This window comes from Cucumis melo, chromosome 11, assembly GCF_025177605.1.
Source record: "Cucumis melo cultivar AY chromosome 11, USDA_Cmelo_AY_1.0, whole genome shotgun sequence".
Classification (NCBI taxonomy): Eukaryota; Viridiplantae; Streptophyta; class Magnoliopsida; order Cucurbitales; family Cucurbitaceae; genus Cucumis; species Cucumis melo.
The window spans coordinates 26,822,351-26,850,330 of record NC_066867.1 but is presented as its reverse complement, the minus strand read 5'-3'; the positions used below and the strand labels follow the sequence as shown (position 1 = coordinate 26,850,330).

Genomic DNA, 27,980 nt, shown 5'->3' with positions numbered 1-27,980 from the left:
CAAATTGTTCCAGACGCATTATTTGGTAATATTAAGAACTAAAATATAATTTTAGGAATTCAGATAATAACCTTTGCTCAGTCCAGTCATTGGCATTTTGCAATCTTTTTCTATACAAAATTAGTAACGGATATCCTGCTTCCGATCTCTTACGAGCTGAAACCAAAACCAATTGACAAACAAATTGAAACTTACAAAATTAAGCTTCGAATCTCAAAATCTGTACCAAAAAGCTATCAATCAAATCTAAAACTCCCCTCAAATATAAAGCAAGAAAAAATTGTTTATTTGGTTTCAGCTCCTATCAAACTGGATGATCGACAGAAATTCTTTGTACCAGCAGTCAATTACATCAACCACCTGCTTGTTGTTGCTGAGCAAAATCTTGAATGGAAAACATAATTCAACTCATCGTTCAATATTCTTCCGGGGACGAAAATTTTGGCTGAATGCAACCAGAGAGATGTGGCATTGATCGGAAATGGTCACCACCTTCAGACTTGAGATATTTGTTGTTTCAATTTCTGAAGTGATTTGAATTTTGATTCACAAATTTTTATAAACTCATTTAACATTACATGTTTTCCCGTAATTAGCTTCCTTGCAACGTCTACAGTATTCCAAGACTTCAATGTTTCGGTAATCCTATGACCAAGTTCTGTACTGTTCATGGACGATGTCAAATTTTCGAGCGTGCGGAAAACTTGTCCAGGCCCATCATTTTTTCCATTGTTTTGAATTGATGAAAGTATGGCTTCTAATTTACCTTCCTCCGATTGGTTGACAAGCCCTTTTAACCACTCCAGCAAGACCTCTAGAGTAGTACACAAAGATTGTGTCGAATCCCGTACTGCGAGAAATAGAGGAGAAGAGAATAGCTCAGCAGCTGATCCTGTTTTCTTCTTTCTTTTACCAGATGGAAGAGAAGATCGAACGCAGGCCTGGAGTACAAGGCCATGCCAAGCTAATGGCTCCGAGACCACCTGCACAAGGGTGCGCATACTATTGTCGTAAGGAGTGAAGATTATGGATTCCAAGGATCCAACTGCTTCCGAGATGTACTTTTCCAGAAGAGAATTGACAATATGCCAGGTACGAGACTGATATCCATCAGCGTTTTTTCCTCCTAGCTCATCAGAACACAAGGTCCATGCATTTAGAAACACAGCAAAATTAAACCATTCAACCAAATTGTGGCCAAAATCCTGCAAAATGGAATTCACAAAATGATTAATACGAAATTAACAAAACAAGCAACATCCATCAGCCCATGACAAGATGCATACTTTAGGCATTAACGCCTAATGCTTCTAAACCTGAAGTGAAGACTCAGAAAAATTAAAGACGTGATATGCTTATTAAAATTTAACATCTTACATAAACTTAACTCTACAACCCAAATATTAACAAAACAAGCAATCAAAAACCAAGAGTCACATAAGCCATCAACTTGAATATTTGCAGATAAGTTGTTGTTTTCATCAACGTCTCAGCGTACACAAAGCAGGCTTAGTAGCTCAAGAACTACCTTACAAAATTATATTGGTGCAACTATGAATTCTCCAACTATGAATTCTCATGTCTAACGGCAAACAGGAACATACCTTGTAGGAACTTAGTCCGTTGGAAACTGCTGTAACCAGTTCAACTGCATCCTCAAAAGTAGAATCCAACATTTTTGCATAGCTCTCAAGCAGAAGTTTTAGCTCAGTGGAGATTTTAAGATCAGATAGGGAACCATCGATCTCAAAGTTCTCCTTGATTGAGGTTGAAACACTCTGAATAGAAAGGTAAAGCAAGCGAGGAAGAAGGGATCTCCTCTCCACATTTCTCCTAACACCGACTTCCAGATTTCGGTTCTACATCAGTTTATAAAAGTGAGAAAAAGTCATAATTATGGTCTATGGTATACGTTCATTTTTGTTAGTTTCACATGTTCTTAAAGTTAGAGATGCAGAACAAGGATAGGGGAAGAAAGCAAAAGAAAACCAAAAAGCTGGAGAAAAACAAGTTGGGGCAAGAATTTCCCAGCACAAGTCAGTCGAGATAATCAAACAAAGGAATACCAATAAAGAAACATGGGAGTTCCTTACCAAGTTCTCTTTTGGACAATAGAAAATTCCTTCATAAGGACCTGAGAACAAATAATACCAGTCACCACAATCCAAGAAAATACTATAAGACACAAAAACAGAATATACAATTCTGATGTCATCAGAAAGGAAATAAAAAATTAGAAAAAATAAAAATAAAAAGATCAGTGGGATTGCTTCTAAAATACGTTTTACAAAATTATGAGATTAAGATGGAACATAAATATTCAAGCCTAACGGAATATTGTGTTGCTTCTCCGGGAATCACAACCTGTAATCAAATTTCAGATTATAACAGCCAACAAGCCTTTATTCCTGAATCAACCAAATTTACCGATGAACCTATCCCCAGAAATTTACCATCAAATTATGCACCGTGTTATATTCTAAGAAAGGGACAAAACTACAGTATAGTGCTCATTAGCCTATTGACATGTCTAAACTTAAATAAAAGATAAAAAAATATCAACCTAAGAGATAGTTTTTTTCTGATGTTGGAGTCCACCACGGACGAGACTCAAAATCTTCATTGAATTTCAGAGGTTTAGAGGGGATCTCCTTAGAAAGCTCAACCAAGTGAATCCCGGATTTCAGGTTCTCAAGAGTGGCCTAAAAGAAAGATGAAATCTTTAATCGTAACTCTCAAACACATTAAGACTAAATAAATTTTATATATAAGATGGCATGACTCGTGGAAGCACTACCTCCTCTTCTTCAATGCTATGTGCATGTTGCTTTAACTGTAAAACTGCTTCTTCAACTCTTGCAACTAGATATTGACTAGAGTGTTGCAACCGTTCTTTAAATTGAACAAATTCAATAACCTGAAGTACACAATAGAGAGAGATCTTTACATAACAGACACTAATACTGGATGAAGCGAAGACGAAGCATACAATGACTATTTATATTTTGTACTATGTGCAAAGGCCACGACCAAGAGCAAGACAGCAAGGTTCCAAAAGAAAAATCAGTTTAAATCAATTTTATCCCACAAACTTGGGAATTGAGTGAATGTCAAAACAGATCATCATAATAGATTCTATTTAGTTTTATTTCCTTACATACATTGTACTATTAAGTGTACAGTGTACCATTGGTGACATTTCTTATCTGCACAAGCTGACAAGAGAAGGTTCAAAATGCCAAAAAATAATAGCATCTAGCTCAAAGAAAATATAGGAAAACACCAAAAACATTGCAACAAGTACATTCTTAAGCATGCAAAACACAGGGAAAGCACATTGTACTAATATACTTGAGTAAATATCAATAGAGAAAACTGCCGTAGGTCTCGCTTGCCAAGTTTTTGCAATAAAATCAATGTGAGTTTTACTTACTTTTGAATAACTTCTATGGCGATACGCAACAAATGTAAGCTCAGCAGACTCCCTGAAGTGGTCATCCATAAACTTCAAGTAGTCCTTCAAAAGATTGCTTAGATCTACCCAAAGAGGAGATGCTAACATTTGGGGTAACATGTGGTGGGAAACAGTTTCCACCAGAATATTTTTTACATCCAACAATTTATACCTAGAAGAAGAAATACGGTCAACTCTCTACCTAGCATAGCTAAACAAAGAGGAACTGGATATATATATGTATAAAAAAAAAAAGCACTGTATTATTGTATGCACTGTTTAAAAGAGGTTTTTCCTCTTAACGAGGTGAGGGGAGGTGTAAGCCTCAGTTTTAATTAGAAACTTTCCGCAAGTTGTAGATGTGAATGGATTCGTGTATTGCAAAACATTATAATTACGTAGAAGTTTTTAACATCACTATTCTCATCACTGAGGATTCACTTGTTGCATGAACTTGGCTTCAATGCTTTAAAGTCTAAGTTGCAAAAATATTAATAGTTCAAAAATTATCAACTCAAAACTTTATATTTTTGAAAAAGAGGTAAATTAATCTTATTTTCTGGTCAATATACAAGCCGAGGAAACTTAAGGTCTAGTGCATTTTCACACATGCAAGTCTCCTCCATGTTGGACCAAAAAGTCTCCTCAATGTGCTTTCCTCACAAATGCAAGTCTCCTCCATGAGGAAAGGCATAAGCCTCAATCCTTCTAAACTATTAATCAGATGATTATAACTTGGTAACAAATGTGATACTGACCATTCAAAAGCAGACGAAAGGGCACCTAAATAGGAATACACGTGCAACAATAAGATCTTGTACTGCCAAACATATCTGCCAAAAATGAGAATTAGATTTACAATTAGATAAGAGAACTAGAATCTGCCAATACATCAGCTCATACTGTGTGTGAGAGAGTGTGTGTGATATGAACCGACCAAGCATCAAATTATTAATTAGATTTTATTTAATAATTGCGATGTAATTTTAATGTTTCCCGATTTGATCTTTTGTGATAACATTTAAGTAGGATAAATTTAATATTTTCACAATGCATTAGGGTTTTATTGGGAGGCTATTTAAGCCTTGCCTTTAGATTGTTTCAAAGTAATTTTTTGGACAATTGATGTTTAGGGTATTTTCAATTAATAAAAGTATTCTGATAGATGACAGAGCCTCACCACCACCTTCTGCAATTCGCAGGGTTGCATGTCAAAACATTTAGGTAAGTCTGATCACCTTACTTGTGGAGTGTTCGAACTTGGGAGAGGAATTAGTTATCCTTATCTCTTGGTTTTCAGTCAAAAGGTAATTTATTTCTAATCCATTCCCTTGGGTTGTTGTCAAATTGATTTGAGGGTTTTAGAATTTGATATTAGGGATACACCAATTGGGTTTCTAATTTTCAAATCCTAGAGTTTTCATATAGGAGAGAGGGAGAGAGAAAGCCCATAAGAATGCATAATCATTATCCTAGTAATTGTAATTGTAAGTAATACCCATGCGTAGGGCCAGTGTTAGTATTAACTTCAATATGGGTCCTTTCCTTGTTGCCCTGACGTGTTACTTACATATTAAAATGAAAACATTCCCCTTAGATTTCTTTCAACTGTGGCAGCTGGTTCATAGTGCACTTTAGAACCCAACCCTAACAATTATTTTATTGGACAAAAACAATATTTGGATGTATGGTTTATCAATTTTAAAAAACATAAATACAGTTATAATATGCCTGATACTTATTAGGAAGCCATATCAATGGTGAAGGCAAATGCATATATATCTTCACAGAATGATTCAACTTGTTGCCTCTCATGGAAACCTTCATTGTGGTCGTTCGTACATATATACATATGCATCCATGTGTGTATGTATGAATGAATATAACAATAGATTTTCAGGGAAATCTCTTATTGTGATAGATTTTTGGATTCGGCTCTTACTAATGCTTTGATTAGTATAAATTTGGGTCCTATAATCTTCTTTTGCACACTATAGTCTATCTTTTTTTCTTCTCCATTGAAGAGATTTCTTGTAATCACCTATAAGTGCGTGGGTTTTCCCTTTTTCATTCATTCAATGAAATGTTTCTTTATTCCAAAAAAAAAATGTATGTATGAATGAATGAATTATGATAAAAGCTTTATTAGTAGATTCAAATAATAAGAATATCAAACCTTCTGATGGTCAAGCCCCACTCCAACACCAGAATAGCCTCTATAATGTAGCCACATTTTTGTGTACGCCAAAAGAGCTACACCATTGTAAAACCAATATGTATTAACAATATAGAATATAGTAAACACAATAGAGTAGCTCAACTAAAAGGGTTGATGGCATGGTGATAAATGGTAAGTGGCCATGGGGTTCCCTTGGGCCACCTTACCAAAATTAAAAGGGTCGAAGAAATTATTTCTAAAAATTTCTGTTGAGCATAAAGTGGCTGGCGAGATTCTAGGTATCCAAAGTACGAAAACGAAAAAAAAAAAAAAAAAAAAGAGTACTCTTATTTAGAAAAGAAAGCTGATCCATATCTTTGATAAATTATATTAGTTTTGCACAATATATTGGTAATTATCCGATATCACTTCATACATTACTAAATAATATGAACATATAAACAAACCTCAACCAGCAGATTGCATATCAGTGATAAAAGCTCTTCCCCATGCATACTTTCTTGAGGATCTAAATCTTTTGAAAGTGGGAGGTTTTCACAGTAGATCTCTGCCATCTGTACTACACAACGCTCAAGTTCTGGGGATGAAAAGCATTATATGTCAATTTTTTTGACATAAAATACAACTCCATGATAAAGTTTGCATCAGAAACATGTTACGTGACATACGAAATGGGCCAGATTTTCAAGCGATTCAACATTCTACTACCGTAAAGTACTTCGGATTCATTGAAGAAATGACATGATATTAGACAAATTAAAGCTAACAACTTCTCTCAAGTCTTTTTATGAATTATCTTTTCATAATTCTACATTGTTAGTGTACCACTGTAGCTCCTAGTGCATTGCTTGTAGGCCTCATCATATAAATACATAACACAGAGATCACAAGAATCAATGGATTGAAATCAGAGGACGCACCAGAGACTGGAAGATGGAACATATTTCCACTCAGAACTTGAAGTTTTAAAAGTGTTATTGACTGCCCGAGAGCCTTAGTTGAGATGATAGACGTGGAGGGAGTGATGTTCTTTAACTTCTCAAGTAATTCAGTCTTCTTATCAGGAGCCAACACCTCAAGGAACATTCCAACATCAGAAGGGAAGCAGGCTAGGTGACCAAATCTGAGAACAGATACAAAACATCATTTGTACATGAATAAAAACCATGATATCATTCATGGATGGAATTAAAAAATAATCGGTAATCCTATGAACTCCTTTTACTCTCTGTGAGTGTGAGCCCCATCACTGGGTAATTTATAAGCTCTCTCGATAAAAGTGCCGTTTCTTAACTCCCCCCCCCCCCCCCAAAAAAAAAAAAAAAAGAAGAAGAAAAAAATCCTATAACCTCATGAGTAATTTTGACTAAATGGTTGAAATTTCACTATCCCTAGGTTGGTTAACTTTTTCCTTCACGAGTCATGACACATAAAAAGCAATATTTTGCCATTTAAGTTATTGATATCGTTCCCACAAAAGCAGTTTTTTATTCTTTCTTTCTTTCTTTTTTTCCTGAAACAATGATTAAAGAACAGCCTCAAGGTCAAGGAGTCAAACTCGCATACTTGCTTGAACTGAACAGAGGACGTCAAATTTAGAATTATAATATCAGTTGCAAACTTGCAATATATAAGATTGAAGATCATGTTAAATTCTTTATATCTTAAAAGGATCTAAAAATAAGTTGTAACAAAAAGCAGCCCCCCATCAAGAGAGATGCAGTCAAGTTGAACAAAGACCTAATAAACACACAAAAAATGAAAAGAAAAAAAAAACCTAAAAAAAAAACAATAGAATTTGAAATTTGAACTCTGGAAGTCAAATGTAAAATGTACCTGACATAATAATCAGTAAGAGCCCCCAAGAACTTTTCATCATCACCCTTGCCATGCATGTGCTTTCTCCGTTCAATTTCAAGATTGGCCAAGAATGGACCCCTTAATAATTTATTGTTACTATCTTCTTGTAATCTTTGTATAAAAGCCGATGCAATTGATATACGGGAGTCAAACTGCATCACCAAATTTGATAAATCGAATCAGAAAGAAAGTAGAGCTGCCTACTCTTAAAGCAACATCAATACAATAAGCAGAGAACTTCAGAGAGTAGATAAAGTACCAATTCGTCCGCCAAAGGTGAAATCTTGCAAAGCACCTTTTTTGGTGGATGAATTGAATCGACACCCTGCTCAGTGCACCAGTTACTATCATCCTCCAGCAGACAGCCGAGATAGTGTAGGAAGCACTCCCAATCATCAGGGCTGTCAAACAGACGAGTAATCATTATGGGTGGTAAATGTAAGTAACAGCAATATATCTATAAAAAAAAATTCAGTACAGCAATATCGTGGTAAACCAACACTAGCATTCGTATATGCGGATAGGTACATACAAAAGAATAAACCTGGTTAGGGTTGGGAGGTGTTAACTGAGAATTTAGCACCACGTTTAGAATGCTATGATGGTCTGACAATAATTGGCATCAAATATACTTAAAATGATTAGGACAATAATTGGATGACCAATGAAAAGCAAAATAATTGCTATCCAAAAATAGAGACAAAAGGAAGAACACAAGGTCTCCATGGAAACCCTAGTACCGGAAGAAAAAACACGATATAGATGTTTATGATCTTATGATGATAATAAAGGTACAAGGGAGAAATATTTATAGGCAACACGAGGCTAATTAAAATAATAAAAATTAGGGCAAAGTAAATCTAAACTACCCCTGGGCTTTCAACATGACCGAAACCCACTATCTCTAGCACTCCCCCTCAGTTGGGACGTAAATGTCAAAAAAACCCAACTTGATAACACATGAATCAAAGTTTTGTCTGAGGAGCCCTTTTGTGAGTATATTAGCAATCTGTTGACTCGAGGATATGTAAGGAATGCAGATACTACCACTATCCAATCACTCTTTGATAAAGTATCTGTCAATCTCCATATGTTTGGTTCTGTCATGTGGGACCAAGTTATTGACAAGGCTGCTTTGTAATCGAAGAATAGTCTCATAAGCACCTCATGGTCTTGACAAAGATCAAACAACACCTTCTAGAGCCAGATTTCTTTATAAAATCTCAAACTCATAGCCTTGTATTCGGCTTTAGCACGGTTTCAAACCACAACTCCATGCTTCTTACTTCTTCAACTAACAAGATTGTCCCACACAAATGACAAAAGTGCAGCATAGATTTTCTATCAACAATAGATCCTACCCTGTCAGAGTCAGTATAGGCCTCAAATAAATCTTTTGTCAGTCTTCCTAAACCTCAACCCTTTTCTAGAAGTTGCTTTTAAATACCACATAATTATGTTGATTACCTTCATGTGGTCTTCATAAGGAGCCTATATGACCTGACTGACAATACTTACAGCATAGGAGATGTCAAGCCTAGTGTGAGACAGTGTTGATATTTCTATTTATCAACAGGAAACCTATCACCTGAATTTCCAAGTTTGGCATTGAAATCAATGGCCATATCAGCAGGACGACATCTCATTATACCTATCTCAACTAATAAATCAAGGGTGTACACTTTCTCTAGAACACACTGATGTCCTCTCTGAATCTAGCAACCTCCATCCCAAGGAAGTATTTCAGATTCCCCAAGTCTTTAATTTCAAACTCATCCCCCATCTTTCTTCTTAGTTGGATGATCTCAACGGTGTCATCCCCAGATAGCACGACAATATCATCAACCTAGATAATCAATACTGTAATTTTGCCAGTCTTGGAGATTTTTGTGAACAAAGTGTGATCGAAGTGCCCTTGATTGTATCCCTAAGACTTGATGAAAGTTGTAAACCCGTCAAACCAAGCTTTGGGTGATTTACTAGTACAAAGACTTCTGAAGCTTGCAAGCCTGATCATCAAACTGAGCTTCAAATCCTGGAGGAGGACTCATATACACTTCCTCTTCTAAATCTTCATTCAAGAAGGCATTCTTAACATCAAGTTGATGGGGTCAGTCTTTATTTACAACAACTGACAACAAGACTCTAAGAAGGTGTTTGGCCCACGAGTTTGGCATTTGACCATGTTTGAACACTTAGAATACAATTACTGAGATTGAGAAACCAAACCTATGAATTTGGAATATGTTCTTTTTTATTGAATGTCATATGTTTTATAAAAAATTTCACTTGAACATCTTATCAATGATCATTGATGACCATTGGCAACAAACATTAGCCAACGATCAACCATGATCACTGATCATGATCGATCGACGGTCACAACGACCGATCGTCTTAACCATTGATTATCAATCATCTTGATCGTTGGTGACCTATAACTTTAGTGTTTTCAAGTGAAGATCTTGATTGACGACGACCGATCATTATCGTTAATTATCGACGTCATGTCGATTAACAAACAGTTGTAGTGATGGTAAATGACCAATAGCCATGACCCTTGGTGACCGATTGTCGTGATGGTCAGCAACCAACCAATCGTCTTAAACATTGGCGACCATTGATCGTCTTCACATTGATCGTCTTCACCATTGATCGACGACCGTCTTCACCAAGACTTCCTACACTCTTTCCCGTGAGTTTAAAAAGTAAACACTATTCAAACCCATGGATTACCTTTTTTTCTAATTCAATCTAGAAAATTTGTTAGCCAACTCCGAACACCACCCTGGTGACCTTTATCAACAAACCACTGGGGTCATTTATGAAAACGCCACCAACTTTGACAACTACTGCAAACCTTGAAAGATTAAGAAAAATGCAGTTTTGAAAAACTTATTTTTAGAGTCATTTCAAATACACCTTTGATTTAATCACAATAATATTTTTTAAAATACACATTTTTTCATTGTTTTATTTTCTTTTCTTCTAAATTTTTTTTAATAATTATTATTATTAGATCATCCTTTTAGATTATCTCTTTCCTTTTCTTTGTTTAAAATTAATTTTTCCTTCATTTTAAGAGATTTGTTTATTTTGTTATATTTTTCTAGGTGAAAATTGATGACCTATCTATCGTGATCTATTCTCAAGTATAAATCAAATATCAACAAATCAGTAATATAGATGAAATTGTAAATATATATCACATACACCATAGTTTCTTTTTAGTTTAACAACATTTTTCATTTTTTTTGTTAGTCAATTTAATAAGACTTATTTGGATTGACTTAAGAAAAAAAATGTTTTTAAAAAAACTCAATTTTATTTATACTCTTTTGATAAAAGTGGTTTAAAAATACATTGATAAGAAGGCAACTATAACTATGGCTAAATGTAACTCTACCTGACTTTCGCTTTTGAAGGATCCTTTTGGTTGTGCTTATTTTGAAACCTACTAGACCCTTTTTAATATTGCTTAACTGGAACTTTCGTAAACCCCATTTGAGTATGAGACTTGTTATATTTTGTAAATGGTTTGTAATATTTCTAATTAGACTATTCAGGTTAATGCAATTGTAATCAAAATTATTGTTATTAAATGTTAAAATTTCTCATTTTTACACTATTGACATGAAAATCAACATAGTTAAGAAATTGAATTAGAGGTACAAAATAAGGAAAAAAATCAATTAAAAATTTGATGCATGAAAAATTTAAGATGTACAATTAAAAAAAATAAAAATAAATAGATTAACCAAATCCAGGAATTCAAAACCAACACCCCAAACACAAGCATCAGAAATTCAGATTTCCAAATCTTGCACCCTAAACACAGACGTTTGTAATTTTCAGGCATCAAAACCCCATCAAATAAGCCCACAAGCTTTTAATTCCCATACATTTGATTGTGAACCTACGCACCAAACCCCTAACAGTGTTTAACTTTGCAAAAAGGGAAAAAGTCTCAAAATAGTCAACCACATAGGTCTGAATGAACCCTTTTGCAACTATCCTGGCCTTATGTCTGTCAAGGGTACCATCTGCTTCGTACTTGAGTGCAAACACTCATTTTCATCCCACAATCTTGTGTCCCTTGGGGAGTGTGCAGAGATCCAAGGTCTTGTTCTTTTCCAGGGCTCTCATTTCTTCCATGACAACAATCTTCCACTCAAAGCACTCTAAGGCAAGGTGGATATTCTTGGGTATTGTAATAGAGTTAAGGCTGGCAATGAAGGCTCCGAACTAGGGTAAAAGATTCTCGTACAAAACATAATTAGAGATGGAGTGTTTTGTATAGGACCTGGTACCTTTCCTTAGTGCAATAGAGATCAATGGATGGATCATACTTATTGATGTTTCCTGAATGATCTAGCTTGGTTATATTTTCAGTAATTTTTGCAATGACCTCATTTTCATCAATCTTGTCCTCTCTATCTTTGATGACTTCTCAACACTGCCCTTTTCAACCATATTTTCATGGACAATTGTCTCAAATCCATCATTCTCATTTACCTTAATGTGGACTCCATCTCAGACCTTCACTGATCTTGTTATTAATATGTGAGTTAATAGAATTAGTCATATCTTGATCTCGTAAAAGTTCAGAATTTTGGACCAGAGACGACTGAATAGCAGGAGACCCAACTTCCTTTATGAGATTCCTCCTATTGTATGTTTTTCCGAGAACTTGATTCATAGGTTAGACTATACTGTGGGGAATTAGGTCAAGTAAGGTAACCACGATAGGTCAGGTAGACTTCAAAGGAACCACATAGTTAGACTCTTCACTCTCACTCACACTCTCCCCCTGAAGTAGGCCAACGGAAAAGAAAGGACGATCTTCAAGAAAGGTGACATCCATGGTAACCGTGAAACTTTTTTAGCCCCGATGATGCAAAGAATACCCAACAAACATGCAAGCTTGTGTACGAGGAGAGAATTTAGTTTGGTCAGGGTCATAGTTATTAACATAGATTTGTGCACCCGAACACTCGAAGTGGAACATCAGAGATGAGATAGGTGGAGGGGTAGGATTCCTTGAGACAGTCTAAGGGTGTTTGGAGGTGTAGGACATGGGAATGCATTCGGTTGAAGAGATGAGTCGCAGTGAGAATGGCATCGCCTCATAGATTAGAAGGAAGGGAAGTAGACAACATAAGAGAACGAGCAACTTCCAAAAGGTGATGGTTCTTTCGCTAGGCAACTCCATCTTTTTTGGGGGTGTAAGCACAGAAACGTTGGTGAATAATTCCTTTGACGACAGAAACTCGTTAAGGGTGTCGTTTTGAAACTTTCGTAGGATTGCAATATTTGTATTGGATTGCGTTTCTACAATGTGATAGAAATCCTAGAATGTGGAAGTGATTTTGGATTTGACGGAGATAAGGAAAAGTCAAGTAAGACGGGTATGGTCATAAATCCAACTTAGGGTTCGGACCAGCAAGAAAAACATAAATCTTGTCAACCTCCTCAATCTTTGAGTACTGTATGCAGCATGCCATTGTTGGGACAATGCCAAATAATTTTTCTACATAGCTATGCCATCGCTCAACAACTCCATTTTTCTTTAGTTAGATTCATCGTCCCATGTTTGTGTTTGTGAACCTGTTTTTGCATAGTGTAAAAACGAAAGGCATTTTGACGCTTGCAATACAATTTTTTGGCCATGTCCCAAACATCCTTAACAATTACAACATACAGTAAGAGCTTGCCGATCTGTGGTTCCATACTGTTAATCAATAAGGACAGAATAAGATAATCCTCCCCTTTCCAGTACCATTCCTGAGGGTCTCCTGGTGGAAGACGAGGTATCTCACCTGTCAGAAAGCCAAACTTGTGGTGTCCTTCAAGAATCATTTTGATAGACTGGGACCACAAAAACTACTTTTGGCCATTCAGCTTTTCCCCTGAAAAATATCCTATAGACCGTGCCATTATATTAGGCATATAAGAAAAGGATAAAGAGGGGAACGATGTTACCAAATTCTTAGAATATATCAATGGGGTTGTATGAAGGCCAAGACTAGGGTTGGTAGAAGTGGGCTCCTAATGTTGCTTCAATCGCTACAATTTGTTGCCCAAGCATGTCCAATTGTTGTTGGGATATTCCCAGAGAGGAAGCCTGTACGTGAGGATTTGACTGTGTCGAAGACTCACCACCTCAAAAGTTGAATGGATTGACGATGGCGAGTGTAGAAGCAAAGGTGGCGCATGAGGATTGATGGCGGCGCATGCAAGATATGCAATATCTGATTGCGATTGGATTTGGTCTGGTTGTAGCACATGTGCCTCCCATGCGACTGAGGAAGGAGGCTGGCTGGAGAGTTGCAGCTGAAGGGTGGTGGTGGCTGGACCTCTTGCGGCGGAAGGTAGAGGGAGTTCAGAAAAACCAGTAACCCGACCAACCCAGATTACCTAACCCAAACCATAAGGATTGGGTTAAATTTTGTGTTGGGTTAGAACATTGGAGGAAGAAAAAAAGTTAAGCCGAGTAGTGCAAGTAAGGGGTCGGGTTGATTCGGCCCAACCCGATTATGTATATAATATAACTAAGAACTAAAAATTAAGAGAAAACCTCCTTTTGAATGGAGGTTGTAGACTTGGAATTTGAATGTATAACATATATATGTCACCTTACACCTTGAATGACAATTTGTTCACCTTGCATATATTGAAAAACAATATGAAAAATTGTCTAAATTGTAAGAGAAAAAAAACCAACCTGTCAACCCAAATTTTTTGGGTTGGGTTAGTTTGACCATTGCATATTCAACCAATAGGGTTCATTCTTTGCCAACCCGAATACTTTGGGTTGGTCCATATTTTCCTCTAACCCGGTCCAACCCGGCTTATGTACAACCCTAGCTGGAGGAGGAAGTTCGCCAAAGTGCTACGACGGAAGAGAAGGGTTGGTCTGCAGGTTCTATATGTGGCGAAATAGATCCTTCATAGTGAAGTTGATCCGAGCATCGACGGCAATGACAACAACAGCACTGATCCTAGTGGTTGTCTCCCCCGTTTGAGTTCCATCAAGTGTCAAGTCGTCTAGGATTTCATTGATATCTCGCTTTGATACCATATCGGAAAATCAAGACGAAGAAAGAACACAAGGTCTACGTGGAAACTCTGGTACAGGGAGAAAAACCGCGGCATAGATGTTTCTTATTACCACGATATAGTTGTTTCTTATTATTTTCTGAAGATAATAAAGGTACAAAGGGTAAATATTTATAGGCAACCCGAGCCTAATTAAAATAATAAAAAATTAGAATTTAAACTACCATTGAACTTCCAACATGATCCAAGCCCACTATTTCTAACAATTGTCATACTTAGATGAGATTTAGTAGTATAGTATATTACGATGAGGATTAATAAAATCAGATAACATAAGGGTTCTACAATCTAGGACATGACAAAACTAAACCACACAATAAGTAAGACCAAGAGATGGGAGAAACACATGAATAGACCAATTTTGGTGTCTACAAACTATCATCTTCATCATCGAATATTTCCATAATCAGATTTTATCCAACACGCAAAGCTTTAAGTTCAAACAACAACAAAAGAAGTGAAAACACAAAACAAAACTCCGTTTTTCATTTTTGGGATCTATGAACTACCATCACCACAGTATTTCCCTTATTAGGTTTGATCAAAACATGCTGATTTGGAAGCATACCGTAACTCTAAGATTTTTTGAAATATATTGGCAGCATCTGCAAAATCACCTGCCCGAGCAAGAAGCCTCCCCTGTCAACTTGAAGCCAAAGTGCACTAATACAAATGAGCTCATTACTTTATATTCATTACCTACTTGCATAGATTGCTAATCTTAAGATAATAAGGGGTTTCCTTGATTGAATAATGGGGAAAAAGACACTGTGGTGGTTGGTGAGCTGCATTCACTTCATAAACCTTACCGCTTCAACGAAAACCAAGATCAAGACACATACGTAAATACATCACAGGGAAAGGGGGGAAAGGGGGGCAAATCAAAATGTGTCAAAATGTATTCCCGTATTTCTTCATCACCATCTTCTTGCAATGAATATAAGGGGAACATAGAAAAAAAAATACCAGACTCCCATCTATTGTAGCGAATGTATATTCTGCAATACTAGACTAAGCATAATCAGCCACAATCAATTTTTTTTAAGTGAGTTATCAAATTAAACAAAAAGTTGCCATATTACTGACTAACACTGAATAGAACTTATAATCATACAAAACATTTTCTTTGGAAGTGAAAATAACTGCTTGAGACCCTTGTCTACAACTGATTCATTTTTTTCTTTTTTTTTCTTTTGTGGGGTGGGGTGGGGGGTAGGACTACAACAGATAGTTAACTGGTAGTATTGTTCTCATATTATTTTGTTGCTTAAGGAGGTTGATGGAGAAAAGCTTTAGAAAATACCTGTATGCGAAGTCTATCAACTTCAACCGTTAATAACGAACCCAATTTCCCAGTGAGAACTTCCAAGGCATCTCCATACTTGGCTTGTTGTTCCAATATTGAAATGTAGACCATAATAGCTACAAGGATGAATGAGCATTAATATGGATGTAAATCACTTTTGACTGTAAAGAAGGAACTTCCGTGCTAGCTATTAGTATTACACAAGAATGGGAAAAAAAATATATTGCACCTTCAGGTTCGTGTAAGCTATGGGAGGCAATATGCTTTTTGAGTAAACCCTCAGCTAATAACAACAGCTTTTCGCCACCATTACCACAAAGCACCTGCAGGAATTTCAGTAACTGCAGCATAAGTAAATTGCTTACAGATGCCATAATCAAGATCTAAGAAAGCCATAATCAAGATCTAAGAAAGCCATAATCAAGATCTAAGGATCAACTTCGCTTACTTGAGCGAATGATCGTGTTAATCTCAATGTAGTAACTGTAGAACAATCTATTTTTTTTTATGAAAACAACAACTATCAGTAAAAATGAAAGAATACAATGGGATACAAAAATAGTCAGCCCAACAAAACCACCCCATTAAAAAAAGGGGGACCAACTAAGTAAAATATTGACTATGGAATATTTACAAAAGTTCTTTGAAATCGAAGCCAAAGAGACAAAATCTCAATATGCCCCTCTCTCTACCCCGAAACACCCTAGGATAGAAGATTATATTGACTGAAACAAAGTGTGAACACTTTAATACAGCAGTCAATAGTATACCTCATATGTTTTAACTATAACAACTAACAAGGTTTTTAATGTCACAAAATTGCAATGCTTCAAGAAGTCAACACACTCAGTATTCTTGGGGCTTTGACAAAAGAATCAGTAGAGTACTGATCCGTGAATTAACCTGGAAGCTCCAGCGTCCAAGAAACTAAAGTTTTAAGCCAGCTCCCAGGAAAAATAATCCGTGATAAGGAATGTGGGTTGAAGTATATGACCCCACCTAATGTGAAGCGATGAATTTCTAATTTCCTTTCTATTTCCTCAGTAAGAATAATCATATGCAATAGTCTGATCATGTATTCCACAGCCATGTACGTGTAAAATATCCTAAATCTTCCAAATGTACCCCCCGACAACATATCTCTACAATTTGTTCGTGAATTTGTCCAGAATTCATTCACACTTTCTGGTTTTCTGCCCCTTATTTATTAGTGTCATTTCTATTTTATAAGGAATAAGGATTAGGCTTTTTCTATTTTATTGAATAGAAGTAACAAACAGCCAGTAGAACCTGCAATTGGATGCTACAAACTGCCCAAAGCAAAAATCTTTCTTCACCTCCAAGTTTATACATCTTGATGGCCGTCTGTGAAAGTAGAGAAGGAAAAGGTAAAATCAATTTTAGAAAAAGAACAACAAACTTAATATGAGCGAAAGGAGCACTCTGGTTGTTCAAGCATCAATAAAAAAAATGATGTCGACAAATAAACCAACATACAAATAAACTTTGGGGTTTGGAAAAGGTTGCAAGTGTGGGACAAGAACCTGCTGCTGTTTAACAAACGAATACTCGCGAAGATAGCAGTTGAAAAGCCCCGTCATCAGGTCAAGGTGATTTGGAAATTTTCCACATGCATATTCATAACAGCTAGTTGCCAAGTCCACTGATTGCACGTAGAACAATGAGATAACTCACAGTGAAGAACATGAAACCATGGATATACATCAACTGAATTAGGTGAATTCTACTAACTGTGGTCAAGTCGCTGGAAAACAATTTGTAACGTGCTCAGAGTAAGATCATCCATCAGGATAGAATCATTAGTATACAATAGCTCTTTGGCACTTAAACAGACAGATAACGCTTCCTCGGCCTTTCCCATTCTTTCCAAAACCATCGCTTTAAGTGCCTGAAAAAATAAATTCAAGTAGCTCCATTACCTTCGAACCTACTCGATAACAAAAGATTCATCCATGGCCTCACATTCTATATTTCTAGTGCAGTAAGGAGTCCAATCAAGGAAACCTACAATCTCCTACATACTAAAGAACCTTAACAAGAATACTTAAAGAAGCAGCCTAAAATTCTTATCAGAGTGTTCATTTCTCGTATTGTGGCAGCAGAAATAGTAGAAATAAGTAGCTTCCTAAGCTGTAGACGTAATCCAACGTACGTATTGAAACAATGCTAGTTACAGGCAGAAATGGAAACAAAAAGAAGGATAAAACCGCTGAATATGCTTAGAGCTATCGAGAAATGTCAAACAAGAAGAAAGCAAGAAATAACCATTAAGATACAAAGAAGTTAAAATCAGAGGGATTCAGAATCAGGTACAGAAAAAGAAGGGTTGTATTTCGTTACCAGAGCGTAAGGCGCATTCGGATACTTAGAAAGAAGAGTTGTTACAGCTTTGAGAGCATTCTTAAACTGCCTTGAATCTATAGCGTCCCATATCGGACGGACACGCCGCTCCGGCAACCCGCCGGCCAAACCGAACTTGGAGGCCATTGAGAAAGGCGCGAAGAAAGGGGAATGCGATGATCTACAGCGGAAATTGAGTGGAGTAAGGGAATCTTGTTTGTTGTTGCAGCAGAATTGAGTTGAAACTTGGAAGTTGGAGAAGAATCGAGCAGGGGTTGGTTAATGGTAAACCTATTTTGAGCGTTTGGATTTGGAAGTAGAGTTTTAAGAAGAGTGGCGCCGCGCCGATAGAATAAAATTATTCCAACAAAACGATATACCTCTCGGTATCCATTGGCCGCTCCAATTTGGTTTGTTGGGTCACCCTTAACCATACCCGACCCGCCAAACCTTGGCCCATCTATAGTTTCCTTTCCTATTGATCTTGGAGATGTGAAATACACACTTTCGTCTTTGATTTTAAATCAATTACTTCTCTTCTACCCATGTTTGTAACCTTAGAATTTGGTTGCAAATATCGTTTTGAAAACATACCTCTAATCATTCTATTGTTTCTTCCAACTCATCCCATCCCATTTAATTGACCATGCACTCGACGTGCACAAATAAAAAGTAAATAAATCAATTAATCTAAAATATCATAAAATAGTATTGGGCCGTATGGAAGTTTTTTTATTTCTTACCAAAGAAATTGTGTTGCGATGATGGTATTAGACAAATACGGGAAGAGGTAGCAAAACATAAAGTGAATATTATTGTTCGGAATGAAATCTTGGAAATTGGAGAAGTATGGAGATATACTACTAAAATAGGGTAAGAAAAGCAAAATAAAACGAATGTTTATAAAGAGCAACAAAGTTATATTTTTATTCTTCCACAAGTATCCAAACAAAAGCATTAGTTTTTTAGATTTTTTTAGTATGTGTTTCTTCTTATAAATTATGTAAATTCATTCAAAAATTCAAAATTAAGGATGTTTTAACATTTTGCTCTATTCAACAAAATAAGAGAAAATATATGAAAGTTGGTTAAAACAGAATTGTATAAATAGAGATATGATAAAAAGACAACATTAACGCTTGTGCAACAAAAGTTAATCATATACGGATTAATATAATTTTATTTTAGCTAAATACGTTTTTCGTATTTTCTTTCAACCACATGTTTTTAAATCAAAAAGCATTGTAGAAATCTTGGTGGGCTCAATTAGTTTAAACTTTTTTTTTTTTTCATTTTGAGGTATAATTTTGAATCAAGAATGTATGTTTTTGATTGTGTATGAAAATGATATTAAGAAAAGTATGAGAATAAATCATTCTTATATTTCATTTATAAAATTGATCAAGAAAACTCTATAAAGATTTAATACATTAATTATTGACTAATAATAAACCTAATTGAAAAAAAAATTAATTATTTAACAATCAAATAACAAAATCAATTAAATTATTAACTACCTATGTTTGTAAAATGAGTAATATGAAAGGATAAATTTGATGGATTTATATAATTAGGATGTATTATCAATCAAATAATTAATAAATTCTAATTAATTAATGAAAAACTAATTATAAGATTATTAAGAAATATTAATGATAATGATGACTAACTAACCATCAATATAATAAATTAATTAATAGTATTAATGGACTAGTTTTTTTACCGTTTATTTAAAAATAAATATAAGTATATATGTATATATAAACTAACTTATTAAATTAAAATAAAAAGTAAGTATATATTAAATTGTTAAATTTAATTTTGATGAATTATTTTAAAATAATTAATTTTAATAATATATAAAGTAAAAAAATAAAAAAAAATATTAAAAGAGAAAAGAGAAAAAAGAAAATCGATCGTTTTAAACTAATATAGTTAATAGGTATAAATGATATATGAGAACTAAACTACAAAATTTTGTACATAATAGAATAGTGTCATATGCCTCATTCCCATCCCAATTCCCTTGCAAGAATGTGAGATAACTTTATTCATCGATCCATTTCATCATGTCATGCAACATTGACAAGTTTCGTTGATTACAAAGAAAGACAAAAGCCCAGTCAATTAGAACTTGAAACAAAAACTGCACCTATTATGGTTAGCTCTATAAATATATTGAAGAAAAGAAGAAATCCAGCAGATCAGGGAGATAGCAAACTCTAGTTTTCTAAATCAGAAGTAAACTCCTGCAATTCTAATTTAGACGATCGGCAAATTGCTTGAGAAGCGATTCGGTGATGAACTTGTAAGCTGCTTCAGTGGGATGAATGCTATCCCAAAACATAAATTTTGATGGGTTTTCACATATTGTACTTGTTTTACTGTTACACAGAGGTCCTGCTTCTGCCATCCCGGTACCACAGCAGCCTACGTTAACGTGCTCAAACCCTGTTCGACAAAATGCCCCAATGAGAAAATTCAGGTAAACATGTGATTCGATTAAATGATTTATTGGCTTACCGTAATTGTGAGGATTATTGACCATGTCGATGAGGGGAGTGTAAATGTCAGCATATAGAATTGTGCTTCCAGGAAGCTGTGGCTGTAAATTGCTCAGCAGATGTGCAAGCTTCTGATTGTAGGCTTTGGAATCTGAGTTTTGTTCTTCCAAACATTTTCGATCTAGGGGGTTTTGAAATGCTATGCTCTCTTGAATGGGAAGGCAACCAACTGGAGGAAGCCCAGCTACCACCATAGTGCGACATCCAAGTTGGTAAATTTCCTGTCCAATTTTCGAACAAAAGATCAGTTAAAAAGTGTCCTATATTCATGGGTTTGGTGGTACAAATTATAAAGAAACGTGTTTAAACTAACAATCTAACCTTTTTCTTCGTCTATGAAGCACAAACACTTCATTTTGGGCAAAGTGTTCATATCAAACACATACATGTCCGGACATGCTTCGGGAACGTGTCCGACAAGCAAATTTCTGTGTCCTATTATTTTATTTATTTATTTAATTTCATATATGTGGGATATATTTAGGATACCAACTTTTCATGTAGACTCAAGTTTAAAACTCAAATCAATAATATGTTAAATTTAAGGGAACCCCATTTCTTTTAACCAAAAAAAGAAAATTAAGTTAGAAACCTAAACATTTGATCTCCTCTAATTATTAATCAACTTGGCATTTTATGATATTTTAAGTGGAGTGCAGTTAGTATTTTAAGCTAAATTTATATACATGCTAAAAAAGCAACAATAGAAAAGTCGTGTCCATGTTTGTGCATCCTAGTTCTTCATTATTATGTCAAATATTGATTTAGAACTATGGAGAGTGCATATTATATAGCTTACCTTGATCAAGCTTTGTAGTCTGTCCTGTAGAAAATCTTGGTAACCACTAATATTATACTGTAGCTGCCTCGTGGGAAGGTCGTAGAAATTGATGTTTACGTCATTGGTTCCTGCACTAATAATAACCAAAGCACTATTAAGGATCTTCCTACTTTCATCCACGCCTACAATCCCTTGAAGCCTTCGGATGTAATTCTTGAACATATCAATTTGCTTCATCACAGGAATTACATTGGATACAGAGGCTGTGAGTTCGTCGAAGCCCGAGCCAGCAGATGCAAAACTGACTCCGGTTTTCACATTGTCGTCCGACAATTTAGTATCTAAAAATGGAGGAACAAGCTCTTTTATCCCTAACTTAGAGGCCACCATATCAGGAATGAGTTTTCCATCGCTGAACCTTCCGGTAGCAACATGGCCAGGAAAATCTGCGCCATATGGAGAGTAATTGGCCTTAAAAATTGTGGAAATGAAGTTGTTATTTCCCGTATCTACTGTGGAATCACCAAATATGAGAATAGAGGGAAATGATCGAGTAATTTTTGGCTCTAAAGCAGTGCATGGTTTGCTAAGAAATAGCAGCCAAATCATGTGGAGTGATAGAGCAGCAATATGGTAAGTTGCTCTTGCCATTATTGGTGTTCTTCAAGTTCTTGTGTTTGATATATTCATGTTTGCACATTGGTTGATGTATTTATAGTGTTTGAAGGACATAAGACTAAGCTCATTATGATTTTTACAAAGAAGCTTTTGAAACGAATTAATTCTTTTACTAAAAGGCTGAGTTATTGAATAACTGCTAACCATTTATGGGATTTTAAAGCCAATGTTTGAACGTAGGTTATTGGTTGAAGCAGTTATGTTTATTTGGATTTTATGTTTTTTTTTCACTACTGATTTGATTTTATTTGTTAATTCTACGTTGCTAGCTCTAAATATTTCATTCGACGTGGACAGTGTTTTTTTTCCTGTTTAGGTTGCACCAATCTCTCAACACCAAAACATTGTCAACAAAGCCTTATTTCATTATGACTTTCATACACACCTTTTAAGTGATTTAAGATGGATATAGAAGATAAGGTGCGTAGAACTAGGATGTTCTTAAAATATTGTTTTCATCTCGCACCCATGTCAGAACTTTCAAACTTAAAATATCTAATTCCAAATTAATTTTACGTTCTAGGTGATGTTTTTGTGGTTTTGTACTTGTTTTAAAGTGTTTGTTACTTTAGTGTGATGTATCTTACACCCAGCTCACAACTTTCGAATATAAAATAATTACTTACGACCCTAAATCAATTTTATACTTGATTTAGATGATCTTAGGTAGTTTTATTGTCTATGTTTAGGTTTTATTCATCTCGAAATTTCAAAACTCGAAATACTCAACTCCAAATCTATTATATACTTGTTTTAGGTGATTTAGGATGACTTTACACATGTTTTACGGGGTATTTCAAATTTGTACATTGCGAGGTACTTACGAAATATTAGGGTTTGTGAGATTAAAAAAATGGCAATAACAAACTTCATCGAACACGTTGTCAAATCACCTAAAACAAGTATAAAATTAATTTAGAGTTGGGTATTTCAAATTTAGACATTGCAACATATTTGCAAAATTAAAAATATAGCTTAAAGAACTCCTCGAACACGTTATAAAATCACCTTAAATCTCATAAAAAAATTATATAATTGATTTGAGGTTAGGTTTTCAAGTTTGGACATTGTTAGAATTTGCTAGATGTGTATGCAAAGATGCATGCGAGATGTTTGTGAGATTGAAAATATAGCTAAAAAAAATTCATCAAACATGTTACAAAATCACCTAAAACAAGTATACAATTAATTTGGAGTTGAGTATTTTAAGTTTGAATGACGCGAGATTTTGTGTGATGGGTGCGAGATTAAAAAAATAGCTAAAAATCTCCGTCAAACATGTTGTAAAATCACCTAAACCAAGTATAAAATTAATTTGGAGTTAGTATTTCTAATTTGGACATTGTGAGATATTTGTGAGATGTGTGCGAGATACAAAAACTGTAACTAAAAAAATCCCTAAAGCATGTGTAGAAATACCTTAAATAACTTTAAACAAGTATATGATTGATTTGGGATCGAACATTTGAAATTTAAAAGTTATGAAATGTTTGCAAGATATAAAAACAGTAGCTAAAAACTCCATAAAACATGCGTAGAAGCAACCTTAAATCACATAAATCAAATATATGACCGATTTGAACATTTGAAATTTGAGAGTTTTAGGAAATGTTTGCGAGATAAAGTAACTAAGAACTTCCTAAAACATGTGTAGAAGCACCATAAATTACATCAAACAAGTATATAATTGATTTGGAATTAAACACGTGAAGTTTGAAAATTGTAAGGTGATTGCGAGATGAACTAAAGTATTAAAAAATTTTCTAAAAATATAAGTTAAACAAACGCTAATAGCTTGAAACAATAATAAAATTGATTTTGAGATAGATATATGAGATTTATATGTTTCACCACAAGAAAAAACATGTAAAAGAGCCTATTTCTCTTAATTTCCCAACTAAAATTGGAGTTTGATAACCTAAAAGTTCTACTAAAGACAGACACGTTTATGGATTATGTCCACCATCTTATCTTATTTCACGCAATTAGAAAAACACATGCGATGCAACTATTTCCCTTCAATTTGAACTTCGAGCTCTCAATCTATAGACTATGACTGAAAAGAAATATTGCGAATACAATGAAGAACAAATTAAATAAAAACATTTAAGCCTTTAGAGCCCAGAACACTGAGCTCAAAATCCTTCACTTGATCCGATTCAATTCAACCTATCGGAAAATTGGTTGAGAAGCGACTCTGTGACAAACTTGTAGGTTGCTTCACTCGGATGTATGCTATCCCAAAACATATATTTTGATGGGTCTTCACACGTTGGAATTACTTTATTACATAGAGGTCCTGCTTCAACCAATCCAGTTCCACAGCAACCAATGTTCGTCTGCTCAAAACCTGTTCGACCAATTGCCCCAATCAAATTTCAGGTTAATTGAATCGATTTTCTTTTCATAACTTGAGATTTTCCTTAAATTTTTTTACTAGCTTACCATATTTTTTAGGATTATTGATCATGTCCATGAGAGGAGTGTAAATGTCAGCATACAAAAGAGTGCTTCCTGGGAGTTGTGGTTGTAAACTACCTAACAACTTTGAAAGTTTCTGATTGTAGGCTTCGGCATCTTTGTTTTGGTATTCCAAACATCTTCGATTTAGAGGAATCGGGGATGATATGGTCTCTTGAATGGGAAGACAACCAATTGGAGGGAGGCCAGCAACCACTATAGTGCGACATCCAAGCTGGTAAATTTCCTGTCATTGTAAGACAGAGTTAAACAAGTGTTTTTTTCAAGTAGGAAGTAGTTGATAAGTTTATTAGAAAAAATCCAACTATGAAGGTTATAAAGCATTTCAAGAATAGGATAATCCTATTCTTGAAAAGCTTACCAAACTGAGGATGTGGAACTTATTATTGAAGCATGATTGATTATTGTGTCTAAGGCAAAGTTATAAACAATATTATATTATCTTTCAACTTTCCCGAACTATTTTAAGTCATTGTCATACCATTTTAAAGCCATGTGATGTCCAACTTGTAAAGAATTTCTAGTTTTAAAATGTTAATGTGAGGTCAAATATAAAGTTGCAACTTTTGAAAAAATAAAGATATTTTTGAAACCAACAACGGGTATTTTTTTTTATAAGTAGAATTTATTGATTAAGATTAATGAATGGATATTGTATATCATTTACCTTGATCAAGCTTTGTAGCCTATTCTGTAGAAATTCTTGGTAACCGCTAATATTGTATTGCAATTGCCTGGTTGGGATATCGTAGAAATTGTAGGTTAAGTCATTGGTTCCTACACTAATGACGGTCAAAGCACTGCCAATAATCCTCTTACTTTCATCTACACCTACAATTCTTTGAAGCCTTTGAATGTAATTCTTGAACATGTCAATTTGTTTCATCGTAGGAATGACTTTGGATATAGCAGCTGTCAGATCATCGACTCCCGTACCGGCAGATGCAAAACTGACTCCTGTTTTGACATCATCATCCGACAGTTTAGGATCCAAAAATGGAGGAACGAGCTCCTTTATCCCCAACTTAGATGCCACCATGTCAGGAATGAGTTTTCCATCACTAAACCTTCCGGTGGCAACATGACCAGGGAAGTCTTTTCCATATGGCCAGTAATTAGCCTTGAAAATAGTGGGGATGAAGTTGTTATTCCCAGTATCAACTGTCGAATCACCGAATATGAGAATGGCGGGAAAAGATCGAGAAGTTTTAGGTGCTAGCGCACTGCATGGTTTGCTAAGTAATAGCAACCAAATTATGTGGATCGATAGAGCAGTAATGAGGTAATTAGCTCGTGCCATTACAGGTATTGTTCAAAACTCTTGTGGTTCTTTGGTATTCATCTTTGCCAAATTTGTGCATGAATTTATAGGGGCTGATGAACGTTACACAAATCATGTTAGTGTTTTTGCATTTATTTTACAAAAAGAAACTGTTCCAAGGAAGAAGGCTTTGTATTTTGATGAGTTATTGTACATAGAGAGAGTGAATTGTTTATGCCTTTATCACCTCCAAAACGCCAAGAATTGAAAGCCAAGTGTTTGAATGAACGTATGAAAGTAATTGGCAGGAATAATTATGCTTACTCTTGTTTTATATCTTAATTTCCTAAACAATTTTTTTCTAAAAAAACTGACTCCTCTTGTTAGTCTCTTATGGGGTTGTAATTTTTATCGAATGCTCTGACAAAGTTTTTGTTATTATCTTTTGCAGTGTTGAAAAAAATTGAACTTCTAATCTCTTAGACCAAATTTCTAGCTAGATGGTTGGACTCAGAGTGAGTTTACCGCAGGTTAAGGGAGACTTGAGCTCCATTCAATTTCAATGTGATTTTATAAGTATAAAACAAAGTCAAATTAATAATTAAAATGGATGTTTGGCTTAGAGCTAGAGGGTAGGATGTTCTGAACATAATGTCCTAGGATGCACTTTTCTCATGTGCTCCCCATCTCTCCACCATTTTTGTATGGTGGAGAGATTGAAAGTACTTGAGATGATACATCCAAGTTTTTTTTGATCGTTTTTTAGCTTTTAAAATACAGATGTTTGATTTATTGAGCATGCAATTCTTTTAAATTCTTTTCTTGTTTTGTTATATTATGTTGTTGATCATATGCATATTTCTTAAAGTTTATGCCCCAGACATTTTAAAATTTATGTTATCCATAAGACACGATTAGTTCTTACAATATGTACGGTGAAAAATTGAACCTTAAACTTAAAGTTATCGTATATAGTTCATACTTGATGTTAGAATCTATATTCATTTTGGTCTTTATAACACAAAACTGAAAGTTGGTTTTTAAATTTTTAATTAATGTTTTTTACTCATTTCAATATTTTTATTAAGATTTTAATTATGCTCTGGAGAGAAGAAAATCTAGATCACCACAATTATTTCTACTACTATAATTTTTTGCGGAGAGAAGCTATGCCAAAAGAAATTATAAATCAATGGGAAAAAAACACATTAATCAATTGAACAGTTTACATAAAATATGAATTAATTTGTGCAGTTTTCCTTTGAAAAAAAAATGAAGATACCCTAGGATAAAAGAAAATTATTGTAAATGATAAAACTAATAAAAATATTTTAAAAAATATAGCAAAATCTTATATTTTATCAATGACAAACATAATAGATATTGTCAAAAGTCTATCAATTTCTATTAATGTTTTTAAGCCTTCTAATATATCATCTGATTATTGCATATATAAAGCAATCAATTAGCTACTGGGGCATAAATATCAACGATCTCTCACTTACACTAAAGCTTATCTTTGCATGATTTTAAGTAATAATGGTGGTTTAAATATAGATTATTTTATTAATCTTCTTTTTTCATGCTCTTTTTGAACTTGCTAATTTGTTATTCAATGTTTCTTATTAAATTCAAATTACTTATTTCAAATATATATATATATATATATATATATATATATATATATATATATATATATATATATATATATATATATATATATATATAACGTTGCATTAATCGTGTTTAAAAAGTCTTTTAAACCAAAACATGTTCATTTGATTAAATAACATTAATTAAATTACAATTTTTATTAATATTAGTTTGATATCTATAATTGGATGTTCATTTGATTAAAAAAATAAAGCACAAACTAACATGATTTTGAGAGTGTCACACGTGTATGATATTTTATAAAACATCAAATTACCATATT

The 27,980-nt window shown here is 34.5% G+C and overlaps 3 protein-coding genes across 3 annotated transcripts; all 3 read right to left on the bottom strand.

Moving 5' to 3' along the window:
* Positions 1–21: 21 nt before the first annotated feature.
* LOC103501879 (N-terminal acetyltransferase B complex auxiliary subunit NAA25) lies at positions 22–18,691 on the bottom strand. The gene is made up of 19 exons (XM_051091666.1): positions 18,280–18,691; positions 17,671–17,827; positions 17,463–17,581; positions 17,209–17,283; positions 16,148–16,241; positions 15,916–16,034; positions 15,181–15,251; positions 7,753–7,894; positions 7,470–7,645; positions 6,554–6,756; positions 6,080–6,210; positions 5,631–5,707; positions 4,213–4,287; positions 3,434–3,626; positions 2,798–2,917; positions 2,564–2,702; positions 2,094–2,134; positions 1,605–1,859; positions 22–1,205 (listed from the first exon to the last, which is right to left on the bottom strand). The coding sequence occupies exons 1-19, from the start codon at positions 18,424–18,426 to the stop codon at positions 495–497; spliced, it is 3,045 nt and encodes a 1,014-aa protein (XP_050947623.1). The 5' UTR covers positions 18,427–18,691; the 3' UTR covers positions 22–494.
* Positions 18,692–20,536: 1,845 nt separating this feature from the next.
* Positions 20,537–22,396, bottom strand: LOC103501878 (GDSL esterase/lipase At2g30310-like). Its single transcript, XM_051079282.1, has 2 exons — positions 21,643–22,396; positions 20,537–21,064 (listed from the first exon to the last, which is right to left on the bottom strand). The coding sequence occupies exons 1-2, from the start codon at positions 22,273–22,275 to the stop codon at positions 20,537–20,539; spliced, it is 1,161 nt and encodes a 386-aa protein (XP_050935239.1). The 5' UTR covers positions 22,276–22,396.
* A 2,065-nt stretch (positions 22,397–24,461) lies between these two features.
* On the bottom strand, positions 24,462–26,361 carry LOC103501877 (GDSL esterase/lipase At2g30310-like). Its single transcript, XM_008465606.3, has 3 exons — positions 25,451–26,361; positions 24,748–25,009; positions 24,462–24,652 (listed from the first exon to the last, which is right to left on the bottom strand). The coding sequence occupies exons 1-3, from the start codon at positions 26,081–26,083 to the stop codon at positions 24,462–24,464; spliced, it is 1,086 nt and encodes a 361-aa protein (XP_008463828.2). The 5' UTR covers positions 26,084–26,361.
* Positions 26,362–27,980: the final 1,619 nt, after the last annotated feature.